The following is a 22,025-nucleotide window of genomic DNA, read 5'->3' as shown; positions in this document are numbered from 1 at the left end:
ATGATCTAACACTAACTACAACGAAGCTTCTCTTAGCTAAATAAAGTCCTTATATTGGGCTAGGAGAGAATATATATGGCTGAAATAATGGGTAATGAGTTAATCATGATAGATTTAGTCTGAATGGTTGGCTATCATTATAAAAAAATTCATATAACTGTTAATGTGATATTACAAATGTTTCAAAATGCAGAACTCAAAATTACTTTAGTAAAACTATTAATTCAAATGTTGTAATGCATAACTATCATCATCAGAAACACATTCCAAGTATTTATGTATCTATATGGAAAATTGTTTCTTCACATCCTTTAGACATATGAAAGTATAGTCAAGGGTGGTTCTTATGAATCGTTTAAAGATCATAATTAGAGTTTTCTTCTGTTGTCTGAAGCCATTCAGCACTTGTTGGGTGATATTTATCAGCAATGTGGTGGTGGAGTGGCCCTCCTTGAATCTATATTGGCTAGGAGAGGTGGGCCGTTTAGATGTACCGGGTATTTCTTTCTGTTACTAGTCTTTCAATGAGGTTGAAAATAGTGAATAGTGATAATATCGTTCTGTAGTATGCAGTGTTTTTGGGTAGTTTGTTTGGTTTTGATATGGGTATTTTGTAGGTTCTTTTCCAGATAACTGGAGCTTTAGTGTACAAGGCTTTTAATGCTTTTGGGCTGAGGTGTTTTAGGTCAATGGTTGAAGTATCTAGGGCTTTGGCACAGGAGTTTTTCAATTTCTTTATTACTCCTTGTACATCTTTGTTGGTGAATGGAGTTTATTTTCTTCTTTTCTGGAGAACCGTACTGGGTTTGAAACTAGTTTTGGAGAAATGTTTGTTGATGACATTGCATTGCTGTTTTTGATGATGGTACAAATTATATTATCATAATGCTTAAATTACAGATTTAGAATATCATATTCATACTTCTGGAAAAGAGCTTAAATCAAAAGTGCCTATCAGAAAAGTCAATGGTAGCTCTTGAATTCAAACATGGGTTTGTGTCTTCAGTAAAAAGGTGAAACTACATTTGTAATTTTAGAGGAGGATTTGCTAAAATTATATTTATTTAAATGTATAAGCTGAAATAGTCCTCACCTTAGGATTTACACCTTTGAGTAAGATCAGGCACATCATCAGGAAAATGTCACCAAGAACAAAGACAGGCATGTAGTCAGTGCTTCCTAGGACAAAGAAAGTATTACAAGCATGAGGTCTCAGTAGTCTATTATGATCGTTTACAAGTAAAATGAATTGACTGATGATTGGATTGATTGCATTGTAAATGAAGGTATAAGAAGAAATAAGCAAAATACAAGATGAGGGAGGCAAAGAGGAGGGCAGATATCGCCAGTGGCTCACTGTGATAATCCCAGTCAATTGTTGCCTCAAGTTTCTCTTAATGGAAACCTTTGTGTCCAAATCAGCTGGCTATGGTTCTTGAGGCCCCTCTCATAAATTTCTCAAGAAATATCAGCCAATTTTCTGTTTTATGTGAATGTATAGTCGTTTCTTTGTCACCATCTATAAGGAGGAGGAGGAGAAGAAGAGCAGTACCTGGTAGTCAGCTCTCCTTATGAGAAAAAAATTGTGTAAAATAGTTAAAGCTGATAGTGAGTGATCTTAGGCCTGGTCCATGAACCTAGTTTCAGCTTTTTAGATTGTCTTTAAGAGCGGAAGTTTTGTTGTAATGAGCTTTAAAGACAGGTATTGGGAGGTTAACTCTCACAAGTGTGTCCTGAGGGACTATCACATATACAGTAGATAGCCATCATCAGTTCTACCTCATCTCAAATTTCATATAAATTGCCTTTGTGGCCAACCCACACAGACCATGGATCTCATCCTCAGTGAGTGCTTCCTATGACCATCCTGCACTGAGATAGACCTATTAAATGCAAACCAAACTGCCCTAACATGTGTACAATGCTGGCATGATAAGATATGATGATATAAATTGCCAACTCATATGAAAGTAGAGCCATATGGGAACCTTATATGTCATATGATAGCACAAGAAAATTTATTTCTTTTCTTTATTTGCAAGAAATGAATAAAGCATTATTTCATAGTGCAATTTGTAAGTTGAATTGAACTCTGATGCACCATACTTGTATAGAAATAGGCATTCAGACACAATGAGGAAATTTTTCAGGATTACCTTGGGGTTACTCAAGTAACAATTTCTCAGTGCCAACCTCATGACATCATACTTGGTGAAATACAATTTTCCAGCTCAAAATAGAGTGACTTAGTTTATATAAAATTTGCTATTCTCCACTAGTGAATTACCTTGATATTGTGACCACCAATCAACAATCATTCCAGAAAAGAAGGGTGTAAGAGCTTGTGCTGCTAAAGGCAATACCCGCTGTTTGCCAAAATCACTGCCGTGTTCCTTTATGAGGGCTAAGGTTATGGCATCCTGTCAGGAGAAATATTTGTGTTGAAATGCTTATCTACTACACACAGCTGTTATCTGAATACACAATTTCTACTGTAGCCTACTTAACCTATATATTTTTTCTGATTTTTTTAACCACCAAGGAAAAAACCACATAAATCTTCTTCATTTATATTATACATCATTTAAAATTTCCTTTAGTAAATACTAAATTTTATTCTGGTTACAGGTGGAATACCAGCTTGAGAGTATGCATAATGCACCAAAAGCCTCTTCCCACTTATAAGGATGGCCAGCCAAGGCATACAACAACCCTTCACCCATCCCACATCCATCCAATCCTCATTTGTCTTCCCTTACATTTTAGCTGTTTATGGATGAAGGGTCATTCTTATCCCCTGCCTACTGCCTGAAACAGAAACGATGCAAAAAGACACACCACCTCCACAGAAGAACCTGACAGCCAGAGCTGGTACCCCCACTTTATTTCAATGATTCTCCACTCACATTTATTTATGCCCTCTCCTTTCCCTGCTCAACAGACATTACCTTTTTACCCAAGGCCCCATCCATCCATCCCATTTGCAGTCTTTCTCTCAAGTTCACTTCATCCACCTCTACCTTCCACACTCTTATTGCTAGTCTTTCTTCACATATTCTTTCCACATGTCCAAACCATACCAGTTTTCTATGATCAACCCTATCAAATAGCCCCTTTCCACCTCACACTATTCACCTCACCTCATCCCATTTCTCACTCTGCCCATCTTTTTAATCCTCACCATACTTCTTAGATACTTCATCTCAATTACATTTAAATTCTTCTTTCCTGCCTCCCTTAAATTCCAAGTTTCTGCCCTATACAGTGTCATATGCACATCCGTAGATACATATTTCTTATGTCATTTTTCATTCACCCAACTCCTCCAGTCCCTCATTGACATCCATCTTATTCTGTTGTTAGGGTTTCTCCTTGGGACTACATATCATGGGGAATTCTGCATTGGTCTTCAAATTTGTCATATATTCTTGTGGGACATTTCTTTGTTGTCAATTCATTGTTGGTAGACATCAGGACCAAGAATCTTGGGTAATTCAAGTCAGGGTCCACTTTGTCTTGGTATAGGTCATGATGTGTCACGATATGACACAAGGTTGTACAAGAAATGCAGTAGTTTGTAACTTATGTAAGTTGTGTTATGTAAATGTTAGTCCATGCACCCCTTGCAAGAGTTACATAACATTGTAACTGCTCTTAATAGCTATATTATGATGCAAATACATAAACTGATGTTAAATTCGACCACTACTAGGTTATCTTAAGCTAGATAATGAGATATAGAACTATAAAAATAGGTAACTTCTGATAAAATTACCAGTTGCAGGAGATTTGCTGCATAGTATGGCAGAGAAGGAAACAAATGGAACGATTTGCTGAAAGGGTCAAGGGTCACCACAACAACGATGGCCTAGGAAAGTAGCACCATCTCAAATCATGCTAAATTCTTAACAAGATCCAGATAGATAGCAAATGGTAAATTGTAAATCTTCACACAAATATAAAGAAGTGGAAGGATTGTGTGAAGTTAGGTAAATAGGAATATAGACTAGGCCTATAGATGTAGCTAAATGGCACCTGCCATTGGCACTTGTATGTGCCCTACATATAAAATGGAGGACTGCGTGCTGTGCCTACACATGATTCATATTCCCGCCTTCGTTCAAACCCCTTCATATTTTTGTAAGTTCATTTTGTAAGTACTCTATATCATGTAAGTAAAATAGTTATATTTTGCATTTCGCCTTTATTTCATATCTGGTGTAAGATATAAAATCTCCCAATAAAAGGTATTAAGCACGCTGTTAATTGGATTGATAGAACTGATCAATTTGTGGCTAGGTTTGATACAGCAATCAAAAACAACACGCCAGACCATGACAAACTGGAGTGTTTGTAATTTGTGAACTGGATGGTTTGTAATTCAAGAACTGGAGTGATTTTAATATGTCCATAAAAAGGGGAGAAAATGGTATCAGCACTACAAATATCCTAGTGTAAAAAGAGAATAATCCACATTGCATTTACTAACAAATGTATCAATATTGTGTTTTTATTCAAATTATCTTATTTGGAAAAGGCATATGGCACAAACTGGAAATGGCGGATCCTACATAAACTTTATTTCCTAGGTTTTTGAGGAGCTATACCCGCTATTCATGTTCCAATTCTTAACGCATAGGACGTTCCAAGTATGCATAGGAACAAGACTATCCACATAACCAGCAAGGAGTTACCCAAAGAAATGTTCTCAACATCCTTTCACAGCATAACAAAAATCCCCCTGCATATCAATAACCTAGCCTGATGTGAAAACTGGAATAGTGTAGAATATGATACAGCTCCAACTGGAACATTGCATAAATTTAAAACTAGATATGATAACTGGAAAACAAGAGAAAGGACTCCATAAAGATAGCGTTGGCTGGCGTGCAGTGTAGAGCGTATGTGAGGTAAATGGTGAGAAGGTGCAAATGATAGAAGCACAGTAAAAGAAAAATGCAGACAAACCTGAGCTAGAGTAGGATTGATAGGTGATACGAGTGAAAGAGAAACTAGAGACAAGTGTCATATTAAATGAAGAACCAGGAACTTACGTAGGCAAGGTCAATGAAACGTCGCTCCGTTACAACAAACTATCTAGGCATGGGCGAGGGGACTAGCACAAATGAATCATTCGAGATGAGCAATATAACTCTAAAGCCGTTTGATGGTAATGGAGACATCGCTGCGTGGCTAAAAAGGCAAAATTAGGGGCAAAATTAACCGGTGTCACCAACGTCGCGAGCTATATTGCAACCTAGAAGGCGACGCTTTGGCCATTTACCTAGAAATGAACGATAGATATCAAGAAGATACAGAGAAGTTGAAAAAGAGGCTGGAGAAGGCGTTCGCTGAGGGTGCGTTCGAATCGTTTAATCGGCTACAAGAATGCGCTGGGCTGGCGAACAGGTCGTCGACGTTTTTGTCAACGAAATTAGATTAGCGGGACTCGACATTCAAAGGCGAAGGCTTAGAGCAATTAGTCAGACTGGTGTTTGTGAATGGTTTTCCAGACCACGTATCAGCTGGGCTACAAGTAAATATTGCCGTGTCTGCGAGCATAGGTGTGTTGATAGTCCGTGCTAGACTTCTCACAAGGACATTGGAGGGTAAGACTTTAGTTACCATGGCGACCGAGAACCCGCAAGGCCCTGTACTAGATCAAGGATCGAGGTGCCAGCCGAATGACTCCCATGGGAAAAGGGGGGATACGCCGTCGGACTACATCCCATCGGCCGATAGAAAAAGGAAAACGCGGGAGTTCAGAGGTGACACAGCGAATGGAGGAGACCACCTAGGATAAGCTGTTATACGTATAATCGCTTAGGGCACCTCGCGAGGGATTGTAGAGAGACGGAGATTATATGTTACGAATGCAAAAAACTTGGACATATCGCTCGACAATGCGAGCAGGGAAACGGACAAGGGGCGGCTGCTGTGCGAGCTGCACCCAATAAATGTAAGGACGTTATTCAACTGTATGCCAATTGTAGATGTCTGTTTAAGAGGAAGACGTGCAAGAGCACTAGTAGATTCCAGCTGTTCAACCACGATTGTAACGGCCGACCTGATTAAAGGATTCAGATAGGGAGATATGGCCCTGATAACAGTTGACAGAAGGGAGACAAAGTGTGAGGGCGACCAGGAAGTCAAAATGACAGTGGAGGGCATTCCGATGCGACTAAGAGTGCTTATTATTAGAAGGGTTATAGAGGTAATTAAAGTGATGCTAGAAATAGATTCAATTGCACAGCTCGGAGAAGTCGCGTTCGTCGCCGGACAAGTGAGGATTGGAGCGACAAGTGACTCGAGGACGGAACGGAGAGGAAGGAGCTGTCAGAGGGTGGAAATAGACATAGAAATGACAATGAGAGCCATGAAGGGCGGTGTCACCACGAAGCTCGACCCTAACGAGAAGGCGGTGCCTTGTACAATTGAAGACGAAGACTTGGCGAAATTTGATGGCCAAAAGTGGGAGGTGGAGTGGTACTTCAAAGGAGGCTCGCCTATATTGAAGAACAAATTGGGCTGCTATGAACAGACTCTCGGATAGTGGGTGAGGGATGGCTTTGACATTTAAGTAGAGCGGTAGATTGATGAGGGAATTTTGAGTCCATGGGAGGGGCCGGTAGAAGATGGAATCTTGCCTCTGATGGCAGTGATGCAGCCAACCAAGAACAAAGTGCGACCGGTGTTGGATTTCCGAGAGCTGAACCAGTTCGTAAGGTGTCATACCGGTGATGATTTTGTAAACATATGTAACGAGACTGTACGCAAATGGCGCCAAATGAGGGGAAGGGGGTCCTCGATCGTAGATCTGCGGGCGGCTTACGTGCAAATTCATGTGGCCAAGAAGCTATGGATATATCAAATGATAAACTATAAAGGTAAAACATATTGCTTAACCAGACTAGGATTCGGGCTGTGTTCAGCTCCGAGGACAATGACGAGGATCCTGAAAACAGTGCTGGAGAAGACTGAAGTGATAAAGAAAAGTACGGACTCCTACCTCGATGACATATTGGTGGATGATACGATTGTATCAGCGTCGGACATAGTGGAACATTTAGCTCAGTTTGGATTGGTCTTGAAGGAGCCGGAACCGATGGAAGGAGGAACGATGTTGGGACTGTAACTAGAGAGAGACGGGAGTGGAAACCTGATGTTCAGGAGAGGCAACGATATCCCGAATGTAACGGACGAGATGAGCAGACTAGAGCTCTTCTCGCTGTGTGGCAAATTGGTTGATCACCACCCGATTGCAGGTTGGCTCCGTATAGCGTGCAGTTATATTAAGAGGCGATCAGGGTCGACGGATTGGGGGGACAAGGTTGATGAGGGCATGCTCACGATGATACGTGACGTCATCCCAGGCGGCATCCCAGGGTAGCGCCGGTACTACCGGCCAATGCTGAAGAAGGTGCTGCCTCAGTACAGGTGGGGAGGAGGTATGGGTGAAGCCAAATGATAGTGGGTGCACATCACAGTGGACGAGGGGGATCGTGACGGAGGTAAATTCAAGGAACAACATCTCTGTCGAGGGAGTCCCGCGACACATACTAGATCTTCGTCATTTGGTGGATAACGGAGAAGGAAGCGAGGAAGAGAGTCACGACGCGGTAATGGATGGGGGAGCGACACCTCGACGAACACAGCGTGATAGACATCCTCCGAGATGGCTGCAGGACTACGAAGTAGGAAGTGGAGACAAAGAATAGGTTGATCTCGAGATCAAAGGGTGTGTGTGGTATGAATGTGGTGTGGGTGCGGGTGTACAGTTGTCACCCCCGACACGGGGTCAAAGAGCACCGTCTAGAAGAAGAGCGAATGGGGCGTTGGCTAGCGTGCAGCGTAGTTCGTATGTGAGATGAGTGGTGAGAAAGTGCGAATGATAGAAGCGCAGTAGAAGAAAAATACAAACATTAGCTAGAGTAGGATTGATAGGTGACACGAGCGAAAGAGAAACTAGAGACGAGTGTCATATTAAATGAAGAAGAGCCAGGAACTTACGTGGATAAGGTAAGTGATACGTCGCTTCGTTACAACAATTAATATTATGTTTTACTTTATTAACCATTTATATTTTCATTCCTGTGAATGGCTGTGTAGGAAAGAGCTCTGGTGTAACGCTTTGCTTGGGAGCCTATAATGCTATTAAGACAGCCTTGACCACATTCAGATTTGTCCTTCTTTTAAAGTTTAGTATTACTGTTAACACATCTATTTTTCATTGTACAAGCACATTACCAATCTTCTCATTTTTGCTCAAGCTTGTTCCACAAACATATTCAAAGACACAGTTACTAAAGTTCTGATTGGAGTCTTCCTTCCAGGCCTTCTTTTGCTTTCACTCTTCACAAGAGAAAATAACAATGTATAATTTGGGAAAAGGATGTACTACTGACAAAAGGTTCCAATAAAAACTTCATTTAATTTTCTATGATAAAATGGGACTTGTATATGTTGCTATTCTAACTGGTGAATCAGTTCAGATATTGGGAGTAAAACATGCTCAGGGAAAAAGCATTTACATGGAGAAATATAAGCTGTGATGGATTACTGCATGAATTATAATTAATACTTCAGTGACATTGATAGTGTATTAAATTAATCATAATATAAATCCTACTGCCTTCTTAAACAATAGAACAAAAATTAGTTTTGTGATTTCTTGTTTATCCTAACTGTTAACTGCCAAATAAATACTCACCACCATAGTGAATGTGGATGCTGTGACCAAAATTGCACCAAGGCGAAGAAATAAATAAACCCAAAAGGTCACAGAGAATTCAGACTGCTCCACACCACCGCCTCCCCACCCACATTCAGGTGCTCCTTCAATATGGCACTCAATGGGGCAGCCAACAGCTGGGCAGCTAAGGTCTATGTAATTCAAGCCATTAAAGATGATATTGGACATGGAAGAAGAACAGGTGTTGTTGACAAAAGAGGTGCTGAGGTTGACTGCAAGTTCAACCTGGAAGAATAGAAAACTATATAAGTCAGTAAATTCTGCAAGATAGACATCAGAGAGATTTGTTTCCCCGCAACTCGCCTTCAGAATCATCAGCACCCTCACCTCCATCTGTAGGTGCTGCCCCCAAGGAGCTGATGCACAAGACTCCAAACCAGTCTTAAGATCTCTTCATCAACTTTCACTGTATTTCCTCCATCTTTTCACACAAGGAGAGGTGGCAGCCAGTGACTGCTCCTTGCCTATTACTATAAGCTAAAGATGCAGAAACTAACCCACACTGATACAACATAAACATCAGTCCGATGTTTCTTCACAGAGAAATCCATAGGGAGCCAGAGAACCAATATTAGCTACAATGGGGCTAGAGGTTTCCAGTCAATAAAACTCAAGGCAACAATTATAATAAGTAATATGGTCTACAGTCTCCTTTTATATTAATTTAAATAAAAACCATGGGGATTGTGCAATATCAATTAAGAGTACCTACAAGAGGTAGTCCACTGAGACAGACATGAGAGTTATCTTTGTTGACCATCTTCAAAACCTGTTGACATCCTCAAGTCCATCTGGAGGCACAGCCCTGAGTGGCTAGTACTTAGTTTCTGGACTAGGCCTAAGATCTCTCCCTATCAGACTTGTATTTCCTCTACTTTTTCATTGACAGTGTTCTCCTCCTTGTACTACTACAAGTCTGACACAGAAATGATCCTACATTATTACGATGCAGACATCAGTCCAAAGTTTCTCTCAGCAAGATCAATGGGAGGACTCAAGGACCACTGCCAGTTCCTGTGAAGTTGGAGGTTTCCAGTCAGTGAAACTCAAGGTAACAATTGTTACTATTATTATGGGATTCTGTTGGTGCTACATGACATACCAGCTAGATACAGCACCACTAATAGAGAGGAGGAATTTCTAAAGGAGATCTTGATACCTTCTGGCTGCAAACATGTTATACTAAACCCCACTTCTGCAAGGAGGTACAGTCCTACATAGCTAGTACCTGCTCTCTTGATTCAGCCTAGAAATTCAATCCTATCTGTTACTTCCTGTCACCTATTCCCCCCCCCCCCACTTTTTTTAAGAGGTCAGCGCTCTGCTACCTATCTTACACCTAGTCACAGACAGAAACTATCCCAGTCCTATACACATGCACCAGGTGGATAAAACCTGCAAATTATTCACATATATCTACTTGTAACACATGCTATCCATGGGAACACTTCAAATGCACCACACTTGATTACACAAACCAGTGCACAAAATCTGGAACCGTTTCAATTCCTACACAACATACATATGGCACTAATACAAGAAACTAAACTAGCATTGCAATCCACACTACTCACATTACTGAATATGGAATAGTTAAAAAAACAAACAAACACAAAGATGAACACACAATAGGAAACCCTTCTACCACTAAAAAAATAAAATAAAAGTAAATGCTAAGATACAATAACTGAAATAATCACAATGCAAAAACAGATAAATAAAACATATTAAAGAAAACTAATTATATCACAAATTATATATCACCAATTACATCAGCCCTCTCCGAGCACTGAACACACAAACCACATACTGGCAGGTGACATGAACACATCATTCAATTTGACTAAACATACAAAAAGCAGACTAAAGAGGAAACAGAATTTTAGATCAATCAACCTGTTGCCACTGGTTTCTTTTGTAGGGGACACATGGCTACCAGCTACAGCTACTGGGTGGGCCCACAAATCACTCAGGGAAGAAATGTTGTGTTGCTGTCTAGGGATTGCTAGTGTTGGGCATTATGGAATGAGGTGTTTAATGTCTTGTGTTGTGGCTGCATCTAAGGCAGTATGATTTTGTCTGCAGGCCTATTTTGTGCTTATACTCTCCTAGAGCTGGTTGGTGTCCTGAACATGCTAGCAAGGTTCATACTTGAGTGTGATTTTTCTGTAGAGTTGATGTGTAAAGGGTTTAGATAAACTGAGTTTGGTGTTCTGTATGGAAGACCTTATTCAATGATTTGGGTGTGAATCAGTGGCGGATCCAGAAAATAACTTGGGGGGGCGGCTGAACTATGTATGAGTGAGTGGGAAGCAAGCGATAGCGAGCGAAGCGACCCGAATCAGCTGGGGGATTTGAAATGTGAACAAATATAGAAGCATTTTGAAGCTACTTGCAAAGGTATATTGAGGAAATGGTCAATAAATTAGATTGTAATGGTAAAAACTTTATGCACACGCACATACATGGCTCTTCCTGAAAAACAGAATACAAGTGTGGCAAAAAATAAAACCGCCACTTCAAGCTTTTTCATCCCTCTTTCCCAGCGTTGTGCTACAGCATCGTACGAGATCACCTCGACCAATCAGCTTTCATTGCCATCGTGACGACATCGTACGATGCTCTATCTAACTGAAACCGACGAAAGCCAATTGCGCTTCAACACCACCATGACGCTGTCATATGAATACTCACATTCCCTTTTCGGCCTTCGGACAGTGTCAATTAAATCCGAAATACGTTAGATATAAATTAAAAGGAGGGTCGGTTAAAGAAGAAGAAGAAGAAAAAAATCGAGCAAATAGTTCTCTGACAATGGGATGTTAAAGGAAAAAAATTGGGAGGGGCTTCAGCCCCTTCAGCCACCCCCACCCCCCCAGATCCACCAGTGGTGTGAATGTGTTTGTGTGTGAACGTGATAATAACATACCGTATATACTCGTCTATAGGTCGAAATCTTAAGGATTTTTTTTAGGCCAAAACCTAGGGGTCGACCTATACACAAGTAATAATCTTGTTAGGTTGAAATCCAGACATGACAAGAAAGGCTAGGAAGAACTCTTACCTTTTCTTTAGGTTCAGAAATAAAAATATTTACCTACTAAATACTACCAGTAAACAATGGGTACATAAGATACACGGTACGTACTAAAACATGTAAAATTCCTTCTAGATACGGTAACCCCATACTGTGGTTTTACCTGTTTGTTAAATTTCTTAACACAGGCGAGCTTATTATATCATGTATACTATTACAGTACCCATAATTGTTTTAAAAAAATAATGAAATGCTGTGATATTCTCAAATTTATTTATTTATTTATTTATTTTTTTATAGTTTAGTTTCGACCATGGGCGCAATATAGCAATAGAAAATTAATCATTAATTTTATAAATTAAAATGTATCAACGTAATATGCAATTTTGTGGGCGGAAGTGAAAATGAAAAATACCTTGCCACAAGCATAGGATCGGAACGCCATCTTGTCTGTCAATTGACGGCCTCGGTGCTTCCGACAGTACCTCGCCAGATACATTTTCTTGAAGGAATGTTATGGAGCGGAGATACATGCATTCCTTCAAGCTGCAAGAACTTTGTATAGCCAGCAAGCTAAGTGGTTGAAAAGCCCGCCAACTTCTCATTTCTTCGTCGTCGGCATGTATCATAACAAATATGACGTACTATTCGTCCGACACGACTTCATTACTTACGAAATGTTTTAGCATCTTTCTTGTTTTTTTATTTCCGATCACAAAATTGCATATTACGTTGATACATTATAATCTACAAAATTAATAATAAATTTTTATTGCTATGTTGCGCCCTTGGTCGAAACTAAAAATTTACCCAAATTTAGCTTGCTACATGGTATATGTTATTGTTACCATTACCAAAACAATGCATGGATCTCACCATCACGAAAACAAACTGTTCAGTGTTGCCAACTTGTTACTGTTACAGTGACACATGGTATAATCTTAAATATTTTAACTGAAATCCACCAAAATCGTTTTCCTTGATGTCGTCATCTTCACCACCAAACAGCTCCTCCCAACTCTGAGTGTTGGTTAAATTTGTTTCTAACGAAACACGCCTAGCCAGTTTATTCCGAATACCGTACTTGGTAATCTACCGTACTTGGCAATCTGTTCAAGTTTTTCACTCCGCTGAAATGGCAATTTCAGTGAAACTTATTAAATATTAAAAAAAGTGAACTTTAAAAAACATAAACCAGAATACATCAGAATTAATGAAGTGAAAAAACCATAATAAGCAATTGCTATACCAGGCAAGCCATACTACTTCAAAGCATTAAGGCAGTGGAATGCTCACAGTACCAAAATCAAAAACAAACCACTCGACCTATACATGAGGTATATGGAAAATTCCAGATTTTTTGCCAAAAATGGGGGGTCGACCTATACACGAGATCGACCTATAGACGAGTATATACGGTAGATGATTGCAGTAGAACGATTACAACAATGATGACCACAATGGCAATGACTGAACCAATAACACCAATAATAACAATAACAAAATAATAGCAATAAAGATAATAATAATAATAATTTCCCTCAAGTTTTACTAAGTGGAAAATCCACAGCCCTATAGCAGCTTGCAATGGTCTTCAGGTCCTCTCACAGGTTTCTATGGAAAAAAAAAAAAAAAAACAATGCCTGTGCTGTAGGAGTAGTTGCCAGTTGTCAGCTCTCCAAGTTTGAGAATACTGTATATAAAAAAATACAGTCAAAGTTGATAGAGATCTTAGGTCCAGTCCAGAGACTGAGTGTCAGCCCCTGAGGGCTACACCTCTTGGAATTGAGGGGGTTGATAGGTTTTGAAGATGGGCAGCTCCGATATGCTATCTTGCAGCACCATCAAAAGCAATAAGCCATTATTGGATCCAATGACAATGTCATAAATACAGGAATGATATCCGGTTCATCTACACCTTAAAGAGAACACACTTCGGCAAGTTGTTGAAGAAACTTACATTTTGGCTGAAGGAGTCCTGTATACACTTTTGGCTGATCCTATCACTTAAACAAAAGGTCAGGTTGGATGATGGTGGGTCTGGGCATGTGAAGTGGCAGCCCTGGTGAGAAGAATTTGAGAGAAGGCTTAAGGAGCAGCAGCTTGCATACAAAAGTTGTTCACTATAGAAAAGCATATTTATTCAAAAGTATGGCAAGCACTTCTTAGCCAGAGTTGCTGAAATAATGTGTAGGTACTAGAAAATACTGCTCCTTGTAGTCATGTAGCAACTGTAGTCCCTGTGATCATATTTTATGGGGTGTTGGACTGCAACTGTATCATCAAATTCACAAAAAGGTACACTGATTATCTGCCAGGAAAGACATACCTTAAGAACTAGATTGCTGGTGCCATTGTCAGCACTCCAACATTCGTTACAGGCCTGCCACTCAAGGGAGTAGCCGTCTGTGTGGCACTCTAGGTTGAGACCATTCTTTGGAACTTTAGGCACAAACAAGAGTGAAGTATGCAAGCTCATATTCAGTATCAAGTTTAGCACAAAGACTAAAATGTAGCGACCAAAGGCATCAGCTAGGAGACCTGTGGGAGATGACAATCAGAGTTTAACTACAGGAGACTTAAGAGGTGTGATGATGATATGTGGGCTGAAAGTCATGAGTATCAGATGCGAGATCTAGAAATTTAGGGTTCTTGTCAAATGAATTTGTGGATAGAGAATAGATGATAATGATAATAATAATTGCTGTCCTTTGTATTATTGTGAGGCTGTTTCTATGTTATTAGCTGACAGTAGAAGGGGAGCAGCTATAGGTAGTCAGCTCTCCATGTGTGATAAGGTAAAAAAAAAACCACCTAGTTGAAGTTGCTTGAGAGATCTTAGGCCTAGTCCAGAGACCTTCAAGGCTGTATTCCTTATTTGAGGTGAAGGGATTGACCAATTTTGAAAATGGATAATTCTGCTGTCCATCTTGAAGGACTACCACAAGCAGGTACACATCATTGGTCCCTGGCTTGAGGATACTCTTGTAAAATGCTAACATGGGGATATTATTAACACATTTAAATGTCAAGATTTATTCTTAAGATTTATGTAGCATGAAATTCCATTCACTTTTGTAAGGATGGGATCAGTCAAATGAAAACATCTGGTGTTCACCAAAACATAATGTGTGAAAATGGGTTTACAAAGCTCCTGATTTTAGATAGCCTCTCTCTACATTAGATGTCGCTCAAACGAGAATTTCCAAAAATCGAAACGAAAAGTTCCAAAAACTAGAAAACCCAGGATACCAGAAGACCTCTTGAACAATCTATGACGCAATACTTTCGCAAGGCAATATTAGTTCCGAATAGACAAGACTTACGTGGGAATTGAAGTCTCTAAGTTCTTACCCGAAATCGGTGGCCCGATAATCGAGGCCATGGGAAGGATGGCGTAGATGACTGCGATCTCCCGCACAGTCAGTCCCAACTGTTTCATGTGTAACGTCAGGAATGGCAGGAAAGCGATCATACCTGGGAAGATCACAAATATTCACATTTCAGGCTTGGGTAGATGGTAAGGAAATATGTTAAGAGATATATAGAGAGAGGAGGGGGATAAGTTGCTTCCTTGGAAACAATATCGTGCTTAAAAGATGAAGTCAAAGGCGCTAAAGGGATATTAATTTTTTTTTTTAGATTTTCGTTTTTCGGATACAACGTCATCAAGGGTGACTTTTGTTTGATCACGAAACTTGCCATATCTGAACTTTAATGTGAAGGGAAACTCAGAGATAAGAGCATTTAATTTCCTAATATTTCACCAAAAACGACTTTCTTTAAGAAATGAACAAGGGTGCTACGAGACTTTTATACAGCGGGGTCCCCATTTACGAACGGTTCGCTATATGAACATAATGAATAACGGACGGGTTTCCTGAAGACAACGAAATTCGCATTAGAAGCTGAAAGTCGCCATGTTTTACTCGTTTTCTGTATTTGCTCTATATTTATCAATGTATGCACATTTCTACGCATTTGCTACCATTTTGTATGCTTTCCATTTTCTTTATTCTTTTATGTGGGGTATGGGATCACGGCTAATGACCGAAGCTCTGGAACTGGTGATGTTCGAGTATGGGCGCCACTGCAAAATCTTGAATAGGTAAGTTATGTCCCAGTGTGGGCTGCCCCAGTGTGAACTACTTCCTTCCTCTCATTTTGTCAACTATTATATGTAACCTGTTTCACAGTGACCCCTGTGTGATTACCCTCTGATTTCGTTCTTTCATCTGTTTGTCCAGTCACGTGTCTCAACTCCCGTTGCTATCCTGATTTGCTCCTCTAGATTTTTGTGTTGGTTGGATGATGATGTAATGAGCATCTACTGCATTCCTGGCCCTTTTCCTCAAGTTCTTGTATTAAATGTTAGACCCGATACATTGTGCTGGGATACAGTCTCGTCCATATGTCCAACTTGGAAATTTGATAATCCTGTCGTAGCGAAGGTCAACTTGTCTTCACTTATACTCGTCTCAGCCCGATTTGTATTCATTTTAATTATTTCTTCAAACTTGACATTCATGAAACTACCAGGAGGAGGAAGAGCGATGGAAAATTATCACAAATACTTAAAGAGACAACTTTTAAGAAATCAGATATATTCTGGTAGACATGGTCGCTGGGAAACTATGTCTGGGTACAAGGTACAAACCAAGGTCTAAATATACAGGTCAGACCGTTTACATTCTTCTGCGCAGCTTCTGACGTCATTTGGCTGAGTCCATTTTCTCTTTGTGATACACTGAAGAAAAATGTGAAACGCCAAGGAAGACAGGAACTATAATATTTTATATATTATATATATATATTATATATCATATATATTATATATTCATATATATAGGCAGGAACTATAATATTTTATATATATTTTATATAATATTTGTCAGAATAAAACTAATTGCGTGGAGCGATGCGAGCGAAGGCGACGTCATTTTCGAACGACGGACCAGCTTCAACTGACAGCTATAGGACCCGCTAACCCCACTTTGAACAGCCAGGTGACGTTCACGGGCCCGCTGCGCCAACTCCCTCGAAATTCGGTCGGAAGTGGTTAGACCTTATATTCTTAGATCTTGGTACAAACTGCAGCCAGTATCTGCCGCGTTGTGTTCATTACCTGCGATGGCATTCTTTCACATCAAAAAGACGTGAGAAGCTCGCAAGACTGCTCCAGTAACACACGAAATGTTCATGAATGTTTATGAAACTATCTTCATAACTACAAATGAAGAGAAATACATTACATATGCTGTTAGGCTGTAGAAATATACATTTACATATGTAAATATTCATTAAATATTAGGGAAACACTTATAGCCACTGAAAAATGTTTGATGATCTTTGCTATAATGACAAAGAAGTGAAAAAGGAAAAACAAAAACAACTGACCGCCTACGGAGAAGAAGGCGATGAATTTGATCCGTAACAGCTTCGGGTTTGGCTTCAGACTTAGCCAGAACTTCTGCCACCAACTCAATATCCTTTGCACCTCGTCTTCGGTCTCCTCATTGTCTTTGTGGTCATCTTTTTCCTCTTCCTTCAGGTCAGTATCTCCGTTTAACAGTCTACATTGTTCCCACTCTGATTCTTCACCCTTTTCATTTGGTGTTTGCCATTTCTCGTCTGTTACATCTTTTTCTTTTTCTTCTTGTCTTTTTGTAATACATTCTTTGTCTCCTGGCATATCGTTCGTTGTCGCATCATTTTCTAGGCGTTGGATGTCATTCGGTGGAGTGGAAGTAGGGTCACTCAAGGGTGGATCTGCAATGAAAAAAAATAATAATATAAAAAAAGATTGTCAAAATTATATGAATCCCCCAGTCTCCTCTTTGCACTTACAATAAAAAACAACACAAATGGCAATTGAAATAAGAAAGGATAAAGTAAATAAAACATCACTCTGGGATTTAGGACCCCTAAATACAGTCTTGTGCCCCCAAAATACTGACCCAAGCACTTGTGGGACCCCAAAACCATTGTAGTGTATAACAATTTCGCAGATTTCTGCTAATTCACTTGATTAGTTTAAATTTTTTCAATGCAACATCACAAGTAAGGATGGTACACCATATTTTTTTCATATTAAAGTTGTTTTCACTCGCGTGCGTGCGCACACACACACACAGGCACGTGTGTTAGCGTGGTATGTTGTATATCATACCATTATTATTGTACTTGTGTGCTGCTTATTTGGGGAATTATATGTTTTCCCGTCTTTATAAAATTGTCATATGTTTTGTTGTTTGTTGTTTTATTATTTATTGTAATTATGTGTAATCATTGTGTATAATTGTAATTATATTGGATATCGCAAATGCGATGCACGTCTTATGGCGCGAATTGGCGTCAGTTCGGAGCCAGCTCTCTTTGTATTCACACGCATTAGTTGTTAGTGGTATCAGAGATTACAGTGTACTTCCCACTGTTTGACTTTCATTTCTTGTAGCCACCCGGTACATTTTGGTGGCAGCGTAAAAACAATCTTTTCGGTGATTTTTTTTTTCCATTGTGAACGTTCAGAAAAGACTTTAAATTGCAGCGCTGGACTATAGCCGGTCATAATAGTTGCATGTCTATGTCCGTTCTTTTCTCCCATTTTCATTCCACAGGCTACAGGATTTGCTTATTTGGGAGAAGTAGTAGTGCTTTCTCACTTTGGACCAGTGACTTTTTATTTAAAAGGCGGTGTTCAGGAGCATTGTGGTTGCATAGAGCGCCACGTGATTTTATTGGGAGACGTTTCCCCCGAGAATCTTCGTGTTCGGCCTTCTTTTGGACTGATATCGCCGTCTGCTTTTGCGGGACGCTCTTTTATGGTTGCTGTGTGGATTGCAGTTTGAATTGGTGATTGGATGAGGACGGATTCGTGCTTGGATTGCATGAAGCCTTGGTCGGCGTCCCTGCCGGTACATGTTTACCACGCCGGCTCATACATCGCGTCCGAAGACATTAGTTATTTTCGTTACTTACCAGTATTGTATGTTTCCTTGCCTTAGGCATACCTGTATTGTCCTTTTTGAGATTTTGTGGACATATTGTTGTATATACATATTTCATATCTACCGGTCGTGCCTTGGGCGGCCATTTTTATGACGTCACTAGTTGTTTACTTTTTGAAATGTTACCCCTCAGTGGTTAGATTTTCTTTCGCCAGTGACGTCTTGCGTATACTTACGCATCAGTGCATTATATTTTTTTACGTAATTTTTGCTCATTACGGTCTTAATATAATTTTTTTTTCTTCATTATTGCTATATGTATTGCATTGTTTCTGTGTTTCAATGCTTCTGTTTGTGTGAATTATATCATTATCTTACGTTCGTGTCCCATTTCCATGTGATTTCTCTATATTATTTTTTTCACATTATTTCATGCTTTGTGCAAGTGTGTTATATTTACATTATTTCTTGCTCAGTGTCAGTGTTTTCTATTAATGCTGTATGTTATTACGCAGTGGGTTACAGTTGTCAAATCCTATCATGTCTATGTCAAAGATGCCTTCGTTTATTTGCCTGACTCTATTCGTATTTGTCGGCTTGCACTAGAAGGAACTCTCTCCACTGTTCGCGAGGATCATGTCACCACGGCGATGGTAACCAACGTCACGGGTGCTCCTATTCCTCTCTCTCCTGGCAGTCACTTAGGCTCCTTTGAGGTGGTACACGTTGCTACTTTCCAGGACTCGCCTATTATCATTATAGCAGCTTCTGTACTACAGTCTCCTCCAACTCGTGACCCTGCTCACTTAGCTTCTGAGTTTGCCACATTTGTAGGCGAGATTGATTTTCCTGAAGAGACGCCTCGTCTCCTTGACCTGTTAGTTACTCACCGTCAGGCTTTGGCTTTACCAGGTGATCCGTTAGGGGTTACGGACCGTGTGGTTCATAGAATTGATCTTCAACCAGGTACTCATCCTGTTTACGTCCCCTCTTACAGGCTACCTCACTCTCGTCGGCTTATAGCCCAGTCCTTGGTTGACGATTTATTGCGTGAAGGTGTTGTACAGGAGTCCCACTCAGAGTGGAACTCGCCTCTTCTCCTGATGCCTAAGAAAGATGGATTTTTTTCGTCCTGTTGTTGATTACAGGAGAGTTAACGAGGTCACTATTCCAGACCATTATCCTCTGCCTCTCTTAAGCGAGCTTCTTCAGTCCATTGGCACTGGTAATATGGTGTTCACCACCTTAGATTTAAAAGCAGGTTTTTGGCAGATACCCCTGGAGGAGAAGTCACGTAAAGTCACGGCCTTCTCGACTCCCAGTGGGCACTATGAATGGCTTCGTTGCCCCATGGGTTTGCGGAATACTCCTTTGACTTGCCAGCACTTAGTTAACTCCATTTTTCATGGCTTAGTTGGAGATGGACTTTTTGTTTACCTGGATGATTTGATTTTAGTTTCCAAAGATGTGGAAAGCCACTTTACTAAGTTGTCCATGGTCTTGCAACGTTTTGCTGAAGCTGGGTTGAAACTCAACTTACCCAAGTGTTCCTTTTCAAGTCTAGTATCCAATTCCTAGGTCATGTTGTAGACAAACATGGTATCCACACCACAGGTGATAAAATCAAGGCGGTGAGAGACTTCCCTATACCGAAGACAGTTGAACATGTACGTTCCTTCCTTGGACTTCCAGGATACTATCGTGCATTCATTAAAGACTTTGCTTCAATTGCTTCTCCTCTCACTCGCCTCCTCAAGAAGGACTCTTCCTTCCAGTGGCGTGATGTTCATCAGAAAAGTTTTGATTCCTTGAAGCTTGCTCTTACTGAAGCGCCTGTGTTGGTCTTCCCTGATTATAGTATCCCCTTTACCATTTGTACAGATGCTTCTGGTACAGGCATTGGAGCTGTACTCATGCAACAAGTAGATGGATGTAAACCTCATGTTATTGCATATGGTAGTCGCATTCTTCGAGTCCCGTTACTCTGTTACTCATTTAGAGGCCCTGGCAGTGGTGTGGGCTTTAAAGCACTTCCGTGATATCATTTTTGGATATCCTATTACAGTCTACACGGACCACACTGCTGTCACTCAGCTTTTCAAGGGCAAAAATCTTTCAGGCCGTCTAGCCAGATGGTTCCTCACGATCGAGGAATTCAATCCAACCCTTAAACATATCCCGGGGCGTGCGAACCACGCTGTTGATGCACTTTCACGTAATATCCCTGTTGCTGCTGTTACAGTGATTCATAACTTTTCCCTGCAAGATCTGGCCAAAGCTCAGCGTGAAGACCCTGTTTGGTCTGCAGTCATTTATGCTTTGGAGTCTGGTGATGATTCCACCTTACCAGCTTTACCAGTACCTCAGTCCCAATTTTCCCTGCAGGACAAGGTTCTCATTCGTAATGTGGAAGTGTTTGAGCAAGATGTGGCACAGCTAGTGATTCCTGAGTCTCTAGTTCCCATTGTTTTGTCCCTTGCTCATGATGCCCCTCAGGCTGGTCACCCAGGTCGTGACAAAACTCTGGCCATGGCGCGTAAGAAGTATTATTGGCCTAAGATGCGACTAGACATTACCTCTCATGTAGCCCGGTGTAGTTCTTGTGCCCAGAACAAAGGTTCTACGAGCACTGCTCCCATTTTAGAGTACCCTACTCCTTCTCGCCCTTTTCAGACTGTGGCTATAGACCTTTTGCAACTGCCTCGTAGCACTCAAGGCTCTGTGTATGTCCTTGTGTGTGTGGACCACTTTAGTCGTTTTGTAGTCTTAGCTCCCTTACGTAACAAATCTGCACCAGTTGTAGCACATGCTTTAGTTTCCCATGTGTTGTGTCTATACACCACTCCTTCGGTGCTCCTTAGTGATAATGGGACGGAATTTAGGAACGAGGTTTTGGCAGGTATTTGCAAACGTTACGGCATCAACCAGACGTTCGTGACTGCTTATCATCCGGCGTCCAATGTTCTTGTTGAGAGGACGAAGAGGAAAATTTTAGAGATCCCACGTCACCTTGCTAGTAACTTTCATGAGTCTTGGGAGGATTGGCTCCCCCATGTCAGTGCTTGTATCAATAGCACCATTAATGTTTCTACAGGCAAAACGCCTCATTATGTTATCTTTAGAGTTGAGAAACGGCTCCCATGTGATGTGCTAGACAGCCCTGCTCGTCCCCTCTACAATTTAGATGACTACAGTAAAACCCAGAGTCATGTGATGCGTGCCATTTATAATTCTGTAAGAGATAAACTGGATGTTTCAAAGGCCGACACTTTGAAACAACAACATGCTC

General features: G+C 40.5%; 1 protein-coding gene across 2 annotated transcripts in view; it reads right to left on the bottom strand.

The window, feature by feature from the left end:
- LOC143020290 (uncharacterized) overlaps positions 1-22,025 on the bottom strand; it is a 113,868-nt gene that overhangs the window by 28,285 nt on the left and 63,558 nt on the right. For both annotated transcript variants that reach the window (XM_076176536.1, XM_076176537.1), the window contains exons 2-8: positions 17,187-17,558; positions 15,144-15,266; positions 14,119-14,330; positions 13,750-13,851; positions 8,711-8,977; positions 2,288-2,420; positions 1,094-1,179 (exon numbers count right to left, since the gene is read on the bottom strand). In XM_076176536.1, the coding sequence (XP_076032651.1) occupies positions 1,094-1,179; positions 2,288-2,420; positions 8,711-8,977; positions 13,750-13,851; positions 14,119-14,330; positions 15,144-15,266; positions 17,187-17,558 (1,295 nt within the window). The remainder of the gene's footprint in view (positions 1-1,093; positions 1,180-2,287; positions 2,421-8,710; positions 8,978-13,749; positions 13,852-14,118; positions 14,331-15,143; positions 15,267-17,186; positions 17,559-22,025) is intronic.

The sequence above is a fragment of the Oratosquilla oratoria genome, chromosome 39 (assembly GCF_046742065.1).
Source record: "Oratosquilla oratoria isolate Oo_2021 chromosome 39, ASM4674206v1, whole genome shotgun sequence".
Classification (NCBI taxonomy): Eukaryota; Metazoa; Arthropoda; class Malacostraca; order Stomatopoda; family Squillidae; genus Oratosquilla; species Oratosquilla oratoria.
This window is presented reverse-complemented; position numbering and strand designations above follow the sequence as displayed.